The following is a 19,928-nucleotide window of genomic DNA, read 5'->3' as shown; positions in this document are numbered from 1 at the left end:
ACCCAACCTCAAACAGGCAAAGCCAGGTACTGAACAGCAGTCCTGCGGAGGTGGATGGGTAATCTATGGGCGGCTGTCAGCTCTTTAAAATGACTGTTTGTGCAATCAGGCCTCATGAGCATCAGACACTCCTGCGGCACTCCAGGCTTTCCAGGATGAGGAGAATTATCCCGCCGACTTCATGCAAATCACAGCTTCAGCGGATTAGTGTGCTAAAGCTCTTTCCAACACAGAACAGGTTTAACTTTGTGCATGTGCTCTTACAGAAGCCTGTCGAACACACTGCAGGAGAAGATGACTCAGATGTTAGAAGAGTTTGAAAAAAGAACGGCTGTAATAGGGCTGAGATTTGGATTAATTGCACAATTATGTATGATTAAGTTGCATTGTATTACATGCAGAGAATTTTACGTCTTGTCTCACCAGTAAAAAATAAATAAAATTTTGAGTAGTTTTAAAATCACTGTTGTTAAACTGAAGGTATGCTCATAATCTGCAAAGCACTCGGAGGTTTCATAATCTCTTTCTCTAAAGCAGTGCAAGAGAAAAATGGCTCTTTAATGAACGCAGACACTTTCCCAGCTCAACCTGATTAATTAACTAAAGAGCAAGATGAAACATTGGCCAATACTTTAATTAAAGATTTGGTGAAATTCCTTCTTTAATGTGGTGTGGTGCAGATTAGCTGATACACAGAGTATAACTGCCTTTCTTTCTTTTTTACCGTTCATTTCAGTTTCAGAAAACATTTTATGGACTTTATGGACATTTAGTTTTTTTCCTTTATTGACATTTAATTTCCCATTATGCATAATTTGCCATTTAAATGATTAAATTAATGTAAATGTAAATAAAATGTATAATAATGCTAAATGACTGTACATGATCTCTGGTTTAAATTTTGTTACATATATCTATATACACTTTTTCTATATTTTCAGATCTTCATTTTTCTGTTCATTTCATTTTCAGAAAACATTTTACGGATTTATGGAAACGTTAGATTTAACTTTTTGCCCATGCCATGTAAATGACTGCATTTATAGCAGTTTAAATAATATGAATAACAACGCTAAATAATGAAAAATGATTTCCAGCATAAACTAGGTTCAAATGAATACATTTGTCCAAACATCTCAGGACTGTGATTTATACATTTAGAAATATTCTGTTTAGTGATGCAGAAAGACCACACTGCCGCATTAAAGCAACATCAAAAATATTCGGTCATCTCGGTCTCTTCCTTCCTTCTTTTGGACATTCCCAGGGAAATGAGTGGCCTGCGGTAGTTCATTAGTCTGATTTCTCGGGTGGTTTGAGAAGCGTGGACGAGGGCCGAGCGCCCGGGGCCCGGGGCAGCCAGTGATTCACAAACACAGCCTGCTATTGTTGACATATTAGCATTTCGTTCATTCTCGCATAGTCACTCAAGAAAAGTTGTACTTGGCCCGTGTAACTCCACTGTACACTAAAGGGATGTGAATGACTGTGGGAGATTGATCTGTAATCTGGTCTACAGCAGAATGGATGAGAGATTAGTGCTGAGTGTATTATTACCTTGGCGTAATCCAGTGGGAGCTGGTCCTCCGGGCATTTGAAGACCCCCTCACTGCAAGAAGAAAAAGGAAAGATGTATTTTCTTGTGTATTAACTTCAATGGGCAGCACACAACAAATCAGATTCAAATAACTGATTCAGTTCAGGGTTGTTATAAACAGCAGATTCAGCGTAAAAGCATCTGAAAATAAATTACAGGAGGAAACAAGATTTTTCCGAAGAAAGCATGAGTGGCGAGTTTCATCATCAAGGTCAAAAGTCTTCTTTGAATACATGTGTGCGCATCTAAATCATCATTTTTTGTTTGTTTGTATATTGTATGTATATTTTTATCAAACATGGCATTTCCCATGTGTGACCCAGTCTTATCATAAAAAGTGTCATTGTTAACTAGTAATAAAACGATAAAAATAATTAGTGCTGTCAAACAATTAATCGCGATGAAACACATCCAAAATAAAAGTTTTAGTTTACATAATGTGTGTATACAGGGTATATTTATTATGTATATATAAATACACACACAAAAAAACATTTACATGTATTTACATTTGTGTGTATTTATATACACATATTAAATTTACAAAGCGCATACACATATATTATGTAAACAAAAACCTTTATTTTGGATGTGATTAAGCACGATTAATCATTTGACGGCACTAATAATATGTTTTTATTAATTTAAAGCTAAAAAAATAAAATTTTAGATAAAAACTTTAATGGATATGAGAAATGTTGCCTTTCTGAAACTTTAAATAGAATAAAAAAGAAAAATAGTTCGAATAAAAATTAAAATAATAGAAAAATGTGAAAAAAATTAAAGTTTAAATAGAAATTCTAAATTCTGAATAACAATCCAATATTATGCAAAACTTATTCATTTTATTTAGTATTTGTTCTTGTATATATATATATATATATATATATATATATATATATATATATATATATATATATATATATATATATATATATATATATATATATATATATATATATATATATATATATATATATATATATATATATATATATATATATAAATTGATTTTAATGCGAAAATTAAAAACATGCTCATCCCAGAAGTGGTTTATTAGATATTATATGCATTAATTGCACCTTTTAGGTTATAGTATAATAAATAAAATCAATACGACAAAAAGGTGCTATTCATGTCCGTGGCACAAATAGTGCAAGATGATTTACTCACTGAAGTCTAAAGCTCAGGATTAGCGGTTGGTTCAGATCAGCAGTAGTACTGACTCATGCCTTAGCTTGCACCACTAAACACAGACTTTCTGTCTGACTGGAGGAGTGCCCTAATCTGGGATCTTTGTCCCTTTTTTTACTTGGATGAAGGTTAATTATGTACCCTAGTTGTGAAATGCTTACAACAGCGCTGAAAGGATCCGAGAGAAAGATGCTGTGGTGGGACATAAAGAAGAAAAAAGGAGACATGAGATTTATCTGGCTGTGAGGCGACCAGCTGAGAGGGGCGTCGTGCCTCATTAGCAGGGCCCCTCTGGCAGCATGGGCTGTCCAGAACACTGATGTCACCATCAAATATTCACATGCTAAATAATGGAAGTGACCACAGATCGCACTGACGGCTGTAGGGGGAGGTGTGTGTGTGTGTGTGTGTGTCACTGTGTCCTACTGTACAGTGCTGTTATTTACATAAAACGATTTCAAAAGGACCATCTGTGGAAGCGTCCCAAGAGATGTGTTAATATGGCCCCTCTACCGCCTGTTACTGCCTACAGAGGCCATTAAACCACACTTATGAATGTGACACTACAGTGTGTGCCACATGCATACCAGTGCTATTTTAGTATTATTTATATACCTTACAAAACATTGTGTGTAGAATAAATTTTCACTCAGAAATTGCTAAATTTCAAAAAAAAAAAAAAAAAAAGATCAAGATATGGCAAGTAACACATTGGAGGAAACTGAAAAACTGAAATAGCAAAATGCACGCCTAAATCAAGACAAAATCTAAAAATCAACTTAACTTAAAGGAAAAACAATACATTTTGATATGTTAAAACAAAACTAGATATCCTGTGTAATTTTGCTTACCAGCTACAAATGCATCTTGATTTAAAATGTCTACATATTTGGACTGGAAAAAAAGAGCATTATTTAAAAAAAAAAAAAAAAAAAAAAAAAAAACTGTTCTAGTATTTATTAATATTTTGAATGAGCACTTATTTTAATACTGTACGCTTTTATTTTAAATTAAGGTGAGGTTTTAGCAATTTTATGTCCTTTTGTCATTTTGTATTTTTGTGTTTTAATATTTATATTAAGCTTTAATTCATGTGTATTTCAGTTTTAGTCATTTTAATAATAAACTAAAATATTAAATAATCATTTATTTCACTTTTATTTCAATTTTCTTAACTTTAGTTCTCCTCTAATATACAGATTTATTTTAATTAATGACTTTTGTTTGATACAATTAATTATAACGATTGTTTTTTAAAATGAAACCCTCTTATGAAAACTGCCCGGCGAGTTCAGTGTCTTCATATATAGTGATAAAAACAACATTTCACAGTATCACGAGACCTTGTGACAAGCAAAACAAGTCGATAATGAATTCTTCCCTGACTTTTAAACAAACAAGGCCACAATGTCTTCATTGATAATTTCGCTAATGTAAAGGGAATGACACATCACATGACGAGGACTGTCCCGAGTCTATTTGGGGGACAGATGGAAAGTGCTTTATTGCCTGAGGTGACGGCAGCCGCATCCATTAAGGTCAGTGTGTCAGTAGGGCCACATTTAATATATCAGACTTCAATCAATTACCCATCAGAGACGGGCTTACCAATGCAAATGCATGCTGGACTATATTTCTAGACCATCAATGTGGTTCCAATGGGACTGTTCAGCTTTTCAGATGCGCTCTGATTTACAACAGAGAACCGCCTCTTGACTGATGAAACAAATATGAGAAAGGTACACTGGAAACTCCTTTCTTAGCATGCAAATATATGGCTTGTCAGACTAATTCCTTCTAGACAGCAAGAGAAAACGGGCAGCTATACATTCATCTGCTGAACGCTTCTAATTCGGACCGACTCTGAAGCACTGACTCATTTGTTCAGATTCATTGCTACCGAATTAGCGTATTGTGTAAGAAGCACAATATCAGCACATGCATTTCATCCTGCTAAGGCAAGTATAAAGCAAACACTTCAAAACCCTTGATGCCTGCCCCCTTCTCTATGCTTTGAATGCCTCGCATTAGGGAACCTCTTACATTTTTTCTCTTAACTTTACAAGAGTGCTGATCTGACAGATTTGAGTTGAAGGGATAGATGAAAAATCTGTCATGTACTCAGCCTAGCATCACTTCAAACCATACGTCGCTCAAACACCACATTTTAGTCATGCTTGCACATATTCCAAACACGAAGGGTAAGATTTTTAGTTAAAAAAAAAAATCATCATTTTACATTTAAATACACAATTCTTTTTATAATTATTATAAAAAAAGTTGATGGAAAACTAAGCCAAACACTAACTTTTTGCTAACTCATAATAAGGTCTGTCAAAGTTAATGTGTTAAACTGGGATATTAATACAATATTTTTTTTGATATTTACCAATTTAATAATATTACCGGTTCATCCTGCTTTTTTAAAATAGCCTTAGATTGAAACACTAAGAAAGAAAAACAATTATAGCCTACAGACAGTTTAGTATTAAAACAACTATTACATATTTTAAAATATTTTTTAACAAAAAATATGCAGACTTTAAACTTATTTCATAATGTTTTAATAGTGGTTTCAATGGGTCAACTACTAAGAGCAATTAATTTAGTAAGAAATAACTACTTTTATTCAGCATGAATTTATTAAATCAAAAGTGACAGTGAAATGTTACCAAAGATTTCAATTTCAAATAAATGCTTTAATTTTAATTGTTTGCTAATTAATTTATTTACTAAAAAATATAAATAATGCATCACGGATTCCAAAATATTAAGCAGCACAACGGTTTTCCACCTTGATAATAATAACTAAAAAATGTTTCTTGATCAGCAAATCAGTATATTCGAATGATTTTTGAAGGATCATGTGACTGGAGTAATGATGCTGAAAATTCAGCTTCACATCAGATAAATTAATGTTTTAAAATATATTAAAATATAAAATATTTATTTGAAATTGTAATTACATTTTACAATTTAATTGTTTTTTACGATCAAATAAATGCAGCCTTGGTGAGACTTCTTACAAACACCACCTTCCAACAGTAGTGTATAATATAATATAATATAATATAATATAATATAATATAATATAATATCATAAGTGCTATCAAATGACTAGTCACGATTAATCACATCCAAAATAAAGGCTTTTGTTTACATATTATATGTGTATGTATTATGTATATTTATTATGTATATATAAATTCACATGCATTTAAGAAAAAAATATGTTGTTTATAAAATAAAATAAAATAAAATAAAATAATCCTTTTAAGGTATTTGACTGCTCCAAATCACACACAAGCAATGGGGCAGATAAGTGAAAGCTCACTTCCTCCATCACACAGGCCGGCGTGACAGATGCTCTGCTAGAAAGACGACAATCGAGACGAAGGCCCATGTGTTGTAACAGCAGGACAGACGAGAGTGTCTGTCCCCCCTCACCTAACACAGAACTACAGCTCTCTGTTCTCTCTTCAACATCATCTTCTACTTCCTCTGGGCTCATGGGGGTCAGATATGTAGTTTTAACGTAGCTGTTCACTTCTCATTGATGATTTCTTAATTGCCTTCAAAGCCCCTTAAAATGTTCTGCCCTGGCCCCAGGTCAGATTAGTGAGCTGTACGCTGGCACAGTGATATAGATGAGGACAGGCGTCACAACACTGCACTAACACCTTCTACATCGCGTTTGACAGGCAGGCCACCCGGAAGGGGCCTATCGCTGAAGAGAAAGCTCAACAAAGGAAACCTCGGAAGGGCTGAGAGCAAATCTGAATGCCTTCTTTATGAAGCAATATCTCTCCCTTTCTGTCTCAGAGTTGTATGGAGGTGTACAGTCATCGATTCAACAGACATGAATAGTAAGTGCACTTGAAGGCAGTTAAACCAATATCTGCCCTTGAAAAGAGCACTATATGTTTATTTGGATACAGGGAACCAAAAGACTTGTTCATTTCACATGCGGTGAGTAAAACTGCTCCAAATATCTCTGTGTTGTGTTGTTAACTTAGCTATCAGCGTGTAAGCACATCAAGTAAACAACATGCGATGTTGTCATCAAACTGCACTTTCCACATGTACAGCTTAAAAAAAAAAAAAAAGACGACATAAAGTGGAACTTAGTCATTTTCCAAAACCGCTAAGCAAATATATACAGTTTTAGTAAATACCACATAGAGACGTTGTTTGCTGATGCTGCTCTTGTTAAATTTCAGCCTCTGGATCTGTGTCACAGCTTCCACATGCTCTCAACTCAAAAGCCTACTGCACTCGTGATTCTTTAGCTCCGCCCACACGTCACACCTCTAGGCGCTCGTGTTTTTCCTGGAAAAATCGGTACAGACTATCTTTCTCTTATAAATATAATAAAACTAAAGACTTTTTGGAGTTATGAAGGATGCCGTACTACTCTATAGGTACTCAAGATTAACAGGATATTGAGTGAAAACCCCTTTAATTTCTTTTTTTTACAAGTTTCTCATTTATACCTCTGTGACTATTTCTTGAAATTGCAGCTTTATATCTCATCTTGAAACTTTATACCTCACAGATGCAAATGCTCACAATGTGACTTTATATATTACGGGTTCGATAGTATCTCACACAACTGCGACTTTTTTCACATTTGCATAATAATAATCATCACTTCATTACTTTTAAATGAGCTTTATATATCACAATTGACTCAAATTTCTCAAAACTGTGAATTTATCACCATTTTCACTTTAATTTTCATATTTTTTCTTATAATTGTCACTTAATCTTTTTGTAAACAAGACTTTATTTTCTGTAACCGAGGCTTTATATCTCACAATCTGCTTGTAATTCCAGCTTTAATTCCAGTTTTTTTTCTCATAATTTTCATCGAATTTCTGACATTTGTAACTATTTCTTGTAATCATCACTTTAGATCTGACAATTTTATTTTTTTTGTAATTTTGTCTTTATACCTCACAACTCTGACTATTTCTTTCAGCTGTGACTTTATAGCTCACAACTTACTTATTTCTTGTAACTGTGACTATATCTTACAACTGTGACTTTATTTCTTGTAACTGTGACTTTATACCTCACAATTGAGAATATTTCTTGTAACTGGGACTATACCTCAATAATGTGACTTTATTTCTTGTAACTGTGATTTTATATCTAACAACTTGGACTTTATTTCGTGTTACTGTGACTTTATATCTCACAAATGTGATTTTATTTCTTGTAACTGTGACTTTTTAACCTCAAAATTGTGACTTTATTTCATATTTTCTCACATTGAAACGTTATTATTTTATACTCAAATACAATATATTTTGGGCCTAACAGTCAGCATGCATTCCTGTTCTCTTTTCTCATTTATATTCAGTTCACTCTTTACTTTTCATATTAACAAAGTAAGGGAAAACAGAAAAGCACATATTTTACTTTTCCGAACGGCAAGTGCAGTAAAGTTTCTGGCTTGACATTTAGGATGGACTATAGTGTATCATCTAACCCACCCACCTGACTGAAGATCACAGACCTCCGCAGGCGTGCTCAGGTCAGCACAACACTGGGACTGTTGTCAGATTGTGAGGGCTTGACCATAATAAATCTAGCATGTCTGTTCATTTAAAACACTGCAGGAGCTGAGCACTTAACACCAGCACTTAACTGTTACTCACTCACTGTTGCCCACACTTTATTGCAGTGTCCTAGGCATGATTTACAATAGCCAAGTCAAATAATCTTGACCTTGATACAAAACATTGCAAATACGCTTTATTATACACTTGTAATGCAAATCCTGTGCATGGGCCGACTGTAAATGTATAATGACGCACTCAGAGGAAGTGTGTGGTGCTTTCTGGCATGACTTAAATCACAACGGTGGGCAATGACGACCTGTCAAAATGCTGTGCTGCTATGTGACACAAGCAGAATCACAGGTCACATGAACTCACACTTACGCAAAACCACTCAGTTTTTCTCCACACTTCTCTCATCACTCTCTCTCTCCGCTGACATTGATGAGACAAGCCACCTGTGATTCACACAGTCTTTATATTACTACCATATTCTAGATTTGTTTTATAATTATATTAATTTTCTTTTCCATATTCCTGATATATTTGGCAACTGGCATCAATAAACAGTAAAGGCAGAAGAGCTGTTGTAAAAGAGTAATGTGATAAAAGTACTCCAAATCTCCATATCCTGCCCCAACTGTTCTTTACTAGAAATGTTTGTTAGATATCTCTCAATATGTTGGGTTTGGACCTGTGCCTCTCAACAATAGAGTTTATCAGCATGCTTTTAGCATGTCCATGCAACTAATGAACATTTAAAGGACCTCTAATACCCACGCAGTAATGGCCTAAGAGGGGTTTTCTACCTTGCTGATAGTAATGGAAACCACTGCCAACTGTGATACAGCCTGCCTTCAGTCACAATCCACACTTAAACCTATACTCACAAATTACTGGAATGAAAAGTATTCAGGTAGCAGGAGCTCAGTTAAATATGAACGCATGGCTCCATTTTAGGAAGCACCCAAGTGTAGCAAAATATATTAAGGCAACTCCAGTGGCATTCTGCCCTTGATTTCAACATCTGAACATAGCTGTAAGAGGTTTCAAGAACAAAAGCGAACTCAGGGAGTCTTTTTATGTAATTGGTTAGAGTGCAGATACATGAGGGAAGCAAAGGAAAATCAATTCCATCTCATTAAATGATCTGCACCGGGCCAAGCGGCTGCTGTTAGTCCTGATGGAGACGCCACGCGTTTATCATCTCATCCCAGCACAACCAACATGTCCAGTTCTGCAAGATTCTGCACTATAGGTTGCTAATCAAATATACGCAGATTTGTGGCATTCATAATGTCAAACTCGTGGTGTTCATGAAGTTTCAGTGCTTCTGTCATTAAAGCAAAAATACATCTATTAGAAATATTCACTCAAATTGTAATGCTGACCACGTAAATATTACGTTTAAGATATAAAATAGTATATAGTGTTCCTGTAGCTCAATTGGTAGAGCATTGCGTTATCAAGGTTGGGGGTTCGATTCCCTGGGAACACATGATAGGTTAAAATTGATAGCCTGAAAGCACTGTAAGTCGCTTTGGATAAAAGCGTCTGCTAAACGCATACATTTAATTTAATTTAATTTAATTTAATTTAATTTAATTTAATTTAATAAAAGATAGAATTAAAAAGATATAAAACATTTATATAATATAAAATGTTAATAATATAATACAATATAATTTTCATTCAAATTTTAGTACTGATAATGTTAAATATAATGTGATAAAAAAAAAACTTTTTTTAATCAAATATTTCTTTTTCACTGAAATTATCTGTAGTAAAAATCTAAAATCTAAAGAAAAAATGAAATGTGATAGTTTAATATAATACAATATACGTTTTCTAAATGTTGACAGTCGGAAATGCAGACAATTTAAAACAATTTGTTATTAAAAATATGAAAAATGTAATCCAATGTTTTAATATAATACAATATTTTCTTAAATGGCGACTGAAATTGTAGTTCTAAACATTTTAATAATATATATATTTTTTTAATAATCAGATTTTTCACAATATATTACATGAATAAGTTTAAATAACCATAATTAAAATAAAATAAACAATGGATACACTAGGATATTCTAGGATCCACTGTGTTATAGTACAGACTATAAATGTTTTAAACACCTCCTCAATGCTTTAATGAAAACACAAGACACATCTGACCCAGTGCTGTCCACTTGATCGGATCCCTGAGACAGACGGCTGCTAAAACCAGGTGTAAACGGAGCATTTCTCCATTAGACTTTGCACATATGTGTGAAGGAGACACCGGCCCGTGTTGAGAGGTGCCAAAAGCTGCAGTCAAGTGCAGATGTGAAACGGCCTCTGCTTTTGATGCTCACTCGAAATGTCATCTCTGTTTCTTCTGCTTTCTCCCACATGTTTTACTGTCACTTCCTTTGTTTCCATCCCTCTTTCTCCCTCCTACATAACCACGCATGCATATGCACACGCTGGCACACAATCATCAAAAATGGCATGAATGGCAAACAGAGTTCCTCCGACAGCCTGCTTTTGCTGTTTAATTACAGACGGCAAGTCTAATTTTAGCTTCCTCGGTAAAGGGCAGATGTTTGCAGAACGTTCCTCCAAGAGACGGCAAATGTTTTGAGGCGAAGCAGTGACGCCACAGACTCCTGAAGAACGCAAGCACATGACGCCTCAGATATGATGACAGTTTTATTAAAAGAGACACTGTCCATATGCACCAAAGCGCTTTGAAGTGCTTCGTGATCCCCCTTTTTAACGCTGTCAAAGGGCCTTGCGCTGCTAACTATCATGATCGTGTAAGATGGGCCACAAGGAAGGCTTTGACAGGGTCTGAGGAATCCAACTCTAAAAATAACAGAAGATATTAAAGAAGTGTCACACTAATCCCAGATACTGAGAGGACGGATAACCAGCACATCTGATGGATGACTCCGTTTTCTGGTAATCCGAAGATTTGAGACACTAGAAAACTGTGGTTCTCCTGAGGATAAAATGAGGGAGTCTTAAAGGAATAGTTCACCCACAAATGAAAATTTGACAATCTTTTTTTCTGTGGAACACAAAGGGTGATTTTTTTGAACAATGTTCTGGTCAAAATAATGACAGTATGAGGTTTTCAAGTTCTAAAAAAGAACCATAAAAGTGGTTCATATGACTCATGCACTATATTTAAAGAGACAGTTCACGGAGTCAAAAATGATGTTGTGTGACTTACTTTCTTTGGGTACAATTCAATTCAATGGGGTCCAAAGCAACAAAGACATCACTGAATTTTGTTGCACAAAAAAAAAAAAAAAAAACACTTCAAAAATCTCCTTTTACCTTTGTGCTTCACAAAAGAAATAAAGAAATAAGAAGAAATTAATTGTTCTGAAAACCTATTTCTTTAGGCTAATATTTTGAATGAGCTTTTATTTGCATATTTATTATTCTTTAATGTTTGTTTTATTTTTTTGTTCGTTTTAATGTGCTTTATCATTTTTACTACTTTTTGTAAGTATTGCTTCTTAAGTTTACTTACTTTATTTCACTTTTTTAATTTACTTTTATTTTAGCATTAGTTCAGCTGGAGTTTTTCTTTATTTCCAATTTTTATTCATTTTAGTGCTTCAACATATTTCAATTAGTGACCAAGGCAACATTTCTAGTTTTAGTATCATTTAAGTCTCTAATATTTATAATAATGTTATAGTAATATAATTTATAGTATAGTAATTATAGTAATTACAATTGTAATAAAACTCTTGGCTGACTCTTTTTTTGTGAATGAATCATTCTTTTGAGTTGGATTGAGTCGTTCTAAATGATTCATTCACATTTTGTAGTCTCTCCCTACTCATACATAGAAAAACAATGAAAGTTTGTGACCGTGTGGAATTATAACTGTACAATAATTTTGCATACAAACGCACCAATTGGATAATAGAAAGCCCGCTTGTACAGTACATTACAGTACAGTTTGTTAGTGACAAATTTAACATGGCATCTATTCTGACTAAGGTCTGTAGGATTGAGGTAAAGTGGGAGTCCACACATTTTAAAGCCATCAAGCTTTCATTGTATTAGAAGGCGAAGCCTGATGAAGCCCTGAATGTGATAAATGCTGAAGTACAAAGCATTTAGTTCACAAAAAAATGGCATTTAGGGCAGATTCTCACATCACATCTGTCACTTCCGAGGGGCTGATTAAAATTTAAAACTGACATAATGCAGGCGACGAAGACAAAGCCAGTCTGAATTGAAAAGCTTAACAGTTTGAAAGGATTGCGAGTTCAATGATGTGGAAATTAGCAGGGAAAGTATAAGCATAAAGGCTCGCAGGATTAGCCGTTTCTTGGCTTATCTTCCAGCCGCGAGCCCATCTTGCCCTTCTCAGTCAGTGGGAAGGCGAGATGTTAAAAAAGGTCTGGGTTTGGAGATGGCTATGGGGCGAGCTGGAAAAGAGTAAGCTCTCGCGGCTCATTCGGAGATGAATCCATAATTCATTCAAATGAGAAGATCTAAGAACAAGCTGATAATGTCTGTTGGATAATCTCGCAACGGCTTGATAAATTCAATCTTCTGAGGGTTTATTTTGGAGGAAAAGTAAGTTGGAGAGCCTTTGAGCAAGTTGGGAGCTCTGGATGTAAGATATGAAGCTTTTGGGCAGCTCCCAATGTTCTCCACTTTGTTGTCGGGTCCAAAAGATAAAGGAGCTAATGCAATTGGAGATATGATCTTATAAAGAGACACCAGCTAATATGAGAGTGGATGTTAAATGATCTGCATGTTTGTTCCCGATCGATTCCTTTTAGCCTACATAGATTTAGCGAAGCATTAAAATGGCCTGTGTAGCATAAGAAGTGAAATTCGACACAGCTTCCGTTATCTTGCGATCGCCTCTCACTCCTGGCTGACATCTGTACTGAAAAACACAAAACAAACTGGACTTGGGGCGACAAAACATGCACCACAACCTCGCGCTTCGCTAGAGGCAAATTAGCAGTGTGCTAATCCTTAGCGCCGGTTGGGATGAGGATGGGTGGATTACCTTCCACAATGTCAATCGCGGTTCTACCACGACAGCAGGTGGAACGGACAGATAATCCAGCCCAACAAATACTCATTGGGCAGAGATGTCTGTCATTAGTCTGGAGCTGACAAACACCTCAGAGCCCTTGTCAATATGACAAAATAGATTTGCATAATGGCCACTAAACTGTTTCCCTCACCACTATCTCAGACTATTGAGCTCCTACATTGAATTCCCTCTATAGTCTCTCTTTTTCTTGCATAATATAAAATTGTAAACAACTTTTACTTCACATACTTCTTTATATAAATATTTATTTATGGTCACACTTCAGTTTAAGGTCCAGTTCTCGCTATTAACAAACAATTAACTACATCTTTTGCCTCAATAAACTTCTTATTTGTTGCTTATTAGTATAGCCATTGAGGTTGAGGTTAAGTTTGGGTATTGGGAAGGATTAGGAGCTAGGAGAAATCTACAGAAGTACAAGAATCTATGCAACCCTCCACTGAACTGGGCTTTACGGCGGTGTGGCCAGACTCAATCTTATCCTCAGTGAAGAAGACACATGAATACACACCAAAAGGACCCTCAGGACTCTGAGAAACAAGGTTCTCTGGTCTGATGAACCTCAAATTCAAGCATCATGTTTGAAGGAAACCTGCTCTGCTCATCCCAAGCAGAGTTCCATCCCAAAAGTAAAGTGTGGCAGTAGCAGCTTCATGCTGTGGGGCTGTTTTTCAGTTTTTCAAACTCAATGCACCAAAATATTGAGATATCTTCCCCCCACTTCTGTTACTCAGTTTATTAGAAGAGGAAAAAAGAAAACGGATTAAAATTTTAAATCTAAATGCATCAGATTCTCTTCATGAATGAATGACTTTTTTTTTAATATCCATCACTTTTTGTTTAACCCGGAGCTAAACATTTGCTATACATATTTTTTCACCATCTAACATCATCAGCTTTTCATAATGATGCATTTTTCTCATACACTGAATAATAATAATAATAATAAAACAGCTGCCTTGTCACGCAGTGAGTGAATGTTTTGTTAAAGCATCGACACAAGCGCTCCTCAGTGAGTCCAGCAGTATTGCGCCACACTAAAGATAACTTGAATGGACTCTAAATTCACTTCTGAAGCCAGGCCTGAGCGTGACACAGCGGATCGACAGAGCTCTTCATTGTGCGTCTCTGCTCTGTGTGTGACTGTGTGTTGTGTAGGAGGCTTGATTCAGCTCGACTCCATAGGCGCTCCAGGGAAAAACTCAACCACACCCCAATAGCACAGTTCCACCGTCTAATTATACCATCTATTTCCTCATGCGCCCAGGAAGCGTCCAGAAAGAGTGGGTGAGAGAATCCACCACCTGCTCTCAACGCTGCAGACACGGACAGCGGTGTGCCCCATTACACTTTATACTGTAGTTGAGTCAGCGCAGTAAAAGTAACTGTAGGTGAAACTCTTTGAGAAACTAAAAGATTTTACCCTCGTTATCAGCTGTCTGAGTCACCGCGTGCCGGTGGAAACCAACTACGCACCTTATAGGCGATGAGTCACCTCCAGCGTCCCAAAACAACACCTCTCCACCTTTCTCCAGTTCCTGACTTTTAAAAACTTTAAAACCAACATTAAACTCAATGACTCCCTATGTAGGAGGATTATGTAATTATAATGTGATTTCTCCACTTTCGGTTCATTGATTAGAGGGAGACAGTCAGAGCGGGCGGCTCATCAGCACCTCATCACTGATTCTGTGTGTGTGTGTGTGTGTGTGTGTGTGCGCTGCATGCCATTGGCCAGGCCCACAACTACAGTGGCCATGGTAACAGGGTGAAGGTGAGGCTCTTTATGCCGGAGAGAGAGGTGTGTGTGTATGTGTGTGTGTGTGAGGGAGCGGCGGCTCTGTTAGGGAGCTAGATGTGCACTCATGTAGCTGATAAGAACATGCTAGAACTCCTGTGCTCGCCATCAGCCCACAGCGCAGGTAGTGAACACTCACACCGAGCCAAACACACTCCTCACACACACTCTCTCTCTCTGTCTCATAGGCTCTGCCTCTGAGACACAGCATTGAATGATGAACGATGGAGTGTTCTTTTTGCATGTACCAAGATGTGTGCGAGTCACTGATGTGAGCCCTTATATTTTTCAAAAGCCAAAAAAGGAGACGTTAGGACATGGAGTAATTCACAGCAAATGAGTTCAAACGGGAAGCTCTTTAACATCTCTCTCATCTCTAGCAGCAGGAACGATCCATGCGCCTGACCTTGAAGATCCGGCGTCCGGACATGGGTGCGTGAGTTTGTGTTGCACTGACACGTTTGAGAGTAAGCCAGGCGGGCTGGACGAGGGAAACGTGCCATGCTGGATCTGAAAGAGCGTCTTTGAGCTGCTACATAGAGCGGATCTGCGCAGGGTAAAGCAGGAAGGAAACCACCACAGTGCCTCTTTCACAAAAGGGAACCAATGGCTGTGACCTTCAATCCGGCCGGCCTCCGGAATCGACAGTCAATAACACCGAGTGAGTGTACTCTTTAACCGAAACGCTTAACCGCTCTGCCAACACCTGTTGCGCTCTATAAGAGAGCCTTTCACTGAGACAGGTGCCTTCCTCCATCCTCGAGATCTGGCCACCCCAGCTGCTCCCCTCACCAGCGGATTCTTCAAATGCCTGCCTGTCAGCTTCACAACAGATAGCATTCTCACACCAGGGCTCTCTCAGCTGTCTGAGACCTCCAGCCCACTTCAGAGCCCATGCAAATGCATTGGCGTTTGATTAAACCATGTTCCGTGCTGGAAGAAGAGGAGATAAGGCATGATGGAGTCACGGCAAGGTGAAAAACACACAAGCCGCGTGTGCTGAGCAGGATGGGATTGGGATTTAGAGGTTTACATTACCACAGCGATCAGCCGAGACAATCTAATTGCATCTAGATGCTCCAAATGACCTTCAGCCGCTTGTTACAGGAATGTTTCACAAAAGCATTTCAATTAATTTATTATATGGTGTAAAGTATCTACACTAAAATGAGCAATTTATCAGAAAATAGGCTTTGTAAACCTGAAACAAAGTGCAGAAAGTACAAGCAACACAACAAGCTGCTTAAAACGTGCACTTTTCTCTCACAAAAAAACCCCCAGCCTAATATAGTTTGCCGATCTTACCTGGGTTGAGCTGGTCTGGGCTGGTTTAAATGGACAGCTCTCCCAAAAATGAAAGTTGCTTCAATGTTTCGACTTTTTTTGTCCACACAATGAAGTCAAACATCTAAAATCGAATATTTATACTACTCAAAAACTGGTGTAGTTAACAATAACACTGGTCCCCAATCATTTTCATTGGAAAATTACCAATCAATCAAAGACAGCCTGGTCTAGTTCTCTTCTGGGAGACCAGGCAGAACCAGCAAACCAGTTTAGACTTAAAATGATTAAGTTGTTTTTTTTCAACATAGAGCGGTCCTCAGTACATAGTTATGAGGTTGCTAAGGTGTTCTGGATGCCTTTAGTGCATTTCTATGGTTTCTAGGGAGTTCTGGGTGGTTACAAGTCAAAAGAATGCACTGCTGAGTGTCTACGATACTCTTGATATCTCAGACCTCTATCTCAATATCTCAATTTGAAGTATCAAAGCACATAGTGTGGGACTGTGTTTTGATACCTAGTGTTAGGGGTTTGTTCATTTCCCAAGAACGAGTAATACCAGTAGTGCTGTTTGCCTTAACAATAATCGCAGATTAATTATGGTTTGATTCCTGCCAGCTGATGCGTGTCTGACAGGTCTAGGTTAAAGCAACCTGGCCTCAGCATGCAATGTGCTTTACTCCATAACTGAAATAGTTCTCTGTGAACAGTTCTCTGCACTCAAGGGGAGTAAAGTTATGATTATATGATTTCTCTTAAAATACAAGCATGCCTGGGCAAGTCCCAGATCCCCACGAACTGTTTTTGTTCATGAACCCCACCGAGCATCCAAGGCCGTCAAGCACCACGGTTTTTCACAAAGGAATGTTGTCTATGCACTTGCAGACGATGGACATCTGAATAGGGCAGAAAATCCAGTCAGGAATGTTAAGAGCTCGTCCACTTTTGGTGTTGCCCTCATTGAATAAGTCCTTTAGGTGGTAATAACACCCTCTACGATGATAACTAACACAGAACACTTCAAACCAGAGAAGCGCTGATGCAAAACATTTCAATGAAACGCAAGCTTCATCATAACAGCCGCACGTTGCAGCTGTTCAGAACGGATGGAGTCCATAACGTCCCATTCACAGCTGGACCTTCCTAAACGCCCCCGCTCCACTCACTCAGCCAGTATCTGATCTCAGTTCTTCAGACTTTCTGCTGAGAAAACAACAAACTAAACTTCACAGGTCGGTTGATGTCAAATGTGTAGTCGTTCCAAAGGCATTCATGTAATGCCTGCTTTCTTCGTCTGCTGAATTGATTTGAATGTACTTGACAGGGCTAATTAGCTTTCCCAGTTGCTGTTGTTCTTGCTCAGTTGAAGTTGCAGAAACATATTTATGGATTAGGACAAAGAAGCACCCGAGGCGTTTTCATTTGTTGGACTGCAGACTAAAAGCTCAGCACTCATTGGGATTTCTGAAGCAGTAACTCGCCTGACACAGTTTATTTCAGGAAAACAAATCAATATTACGCTGTTGCTAACTTTCTCTCCACTTTGTATTGGCAAACGTACAACTATGTGATCTAGTTCAGGTCTTCTCTGGGGCTAGGTAAAAGACATGATACGATTTAAATGTTCTATTTATTAAAAAATGCATTAAAACTACGATTCATAATTATTTAAACATACCTTTTATATAATGAAATGTATAATTATTATTTTTTTTAATTTATGAATTAAAATTAATTTATGTATTCTTAGGGGCAGTAAACGGTCAAAATACCAAGAATGTACAACTGTCCTGATATTAAAATGAAGAAAAATATATATACTCTCGATATTCATGTTAAAAACAAAGATTTGATTAAGTAGTCAGCCACAATCCTATACGTTCTTGAAAAATATTATAACAAAACTGCTTATTAATACTTGAAAAACTTGTATTAACCCAGTCAAAGTCATGAGGACCAATGTGCAAAGAAAAAAAAAAGGAAAACAAAAAAAATATCATAGTTGTTAAAAAATATAGTTTTTCAATCAAAATGAATTATATTTGATTAGTTCTATAATATCACATAATTTGGACTTTGAATCTGAACATGAAAAGACATGGTTACATCTGTACAAATTCATGTGGTGTGACCCCCCCCCCCCCCCAAAAAAAAAAAATATTATATTTATGGGGCAAAAAAACGAATTAAAGTTATGAACATGGTTTTCATTGCTGAATTAAAATACATTTTTTTGAGGGCATCAAATAAAAACAGTCAGCATGATACAACGGTCCTATAAACAGTGTTTGCCTCCTCAGATCTATTATGTCATTGATGAGCCAGTGGCACCTGTGAGAGGATGTGGGGGTCTTTGATGAGGCTGGACAGGAAGTGAGAGAGGATGCCCAGTCACTATTCATCTGCCTGAATGGCATGAATCCTGAGGAGGGGCTGTCATACCCAGCCTGGCTTCCTCTCAACACTGGGCACCAATGCTTCCTCTAAATCTCCCTTTCCTCAGAGAACTACTCACTGTCTGTGACAGGCCAAAGGGGCTCCTCTCTGTTTCTCAATGGACAGAGGGCAATTCATTTGAGCTTTAATGTAAAAAAGATGTTGTTCGCACAGATGGCCCTGGCTGGAAAGAAGTCAATCTTTCTTTTCCCACTTTGCCTGTCAGCAGTTACCCCATTCTACCCCGGTTAAACCCGTCCTTCCGTTGCAAGGCTTCAGAGTGCACATGTTGCAGACCATCAGCTCTCAAGAGAACGCAGGAGGAATTGACTTCAATACAAGAAACAGAAGACTCTATTCAGACATTTTTTTTAAAGGCATTGTGTTTGAGAAAAGAGCTTGTGCAAACTGAAGCTCAGTAGAGAAATGAAGGTTTTATGCTCCTTAGACCAGGATAGTCACCTTTTGTACTTTCTTTGGATAAAAGTAGCTTCTGAGTGGTGGCCTTTCTAATTTTAGATCGGTTCTTGTTATTTTTTTAAAATTACTCATTCGTGTGGATTAACAAGAGAAGCAAATATTAGTTGGAATTGGAAAATGTCATTTTTAGCTTAAAGAATCCTTTGTTTTAAAACCTAAGCCACTTTTGCGGTTGAAACGGGGCTCTAGTCAGCTGCCCATTTAGTCACCATATTTAGGCAGCATGTGGTGTTCCAAAAGTTAGGTAGAAAAATCATATTTTCTTTCAAGAAACATTCGCTGTGAGCAAATATGAAGAATTCACTTTCACATAGTATAGTTTGTGAGATAAAAAGTATTTCTGAATTCACATTACTCAAAAAAGTAAAAGTACTTTTTAACAGTCACGGTAAGTTTCAAACCAAATGCAGAAGGTAATAGACACTAGTAGACAGTATTCGATTTTGGACTTTTGTTCTGGCCACATTCTAAAGTAACATCATGTTTATCTTT

General features: G+C 36.9%; 1 protein-coding gene across 1 annotated transcript in view; it reads right to left on the bottom strand.

Annotated features, from left to right (window-relative positions):
* The window catches only part of traf4a (tnf receptor-associated factor 4a), a 35,617-nt gene that overhangs the window by 10,532 nt on the left and 5,157 nt on the right, over nt 1-19,928 (bottom strand). The window contains exon 2 of the mRNA XM_026282673.1: nt 1,558-1,609. Coding sequence (XP_026138458.1) covers nt 1,558-1,609 — 52 coding nt within the window. The remainder of the gene's footprint in view (nt 1-1,557; nt 1,610-19,928) is intronic.

The sequence above is a fragment of the Carassius auratus genome, chromosome 15 (genome assembly GCF_003368295.1).
Source record: "Carassius auratus strain Wakin chromosome 15, ASM336829v1, whole genome shotgun sequence".
In the NCBI taxonomy this organism is placed as follows: domain Eukaryota; kingdom Metazoa; phylum Chordata; class Actinopteri; order Cypriniformes; family Cyprinidae; genus Carassius; species Carassius auratus.
Note: the sequence above shows the minus strand (reverse complement) of the source record. Positions and strands in the feature narration are given on the sequence as shown.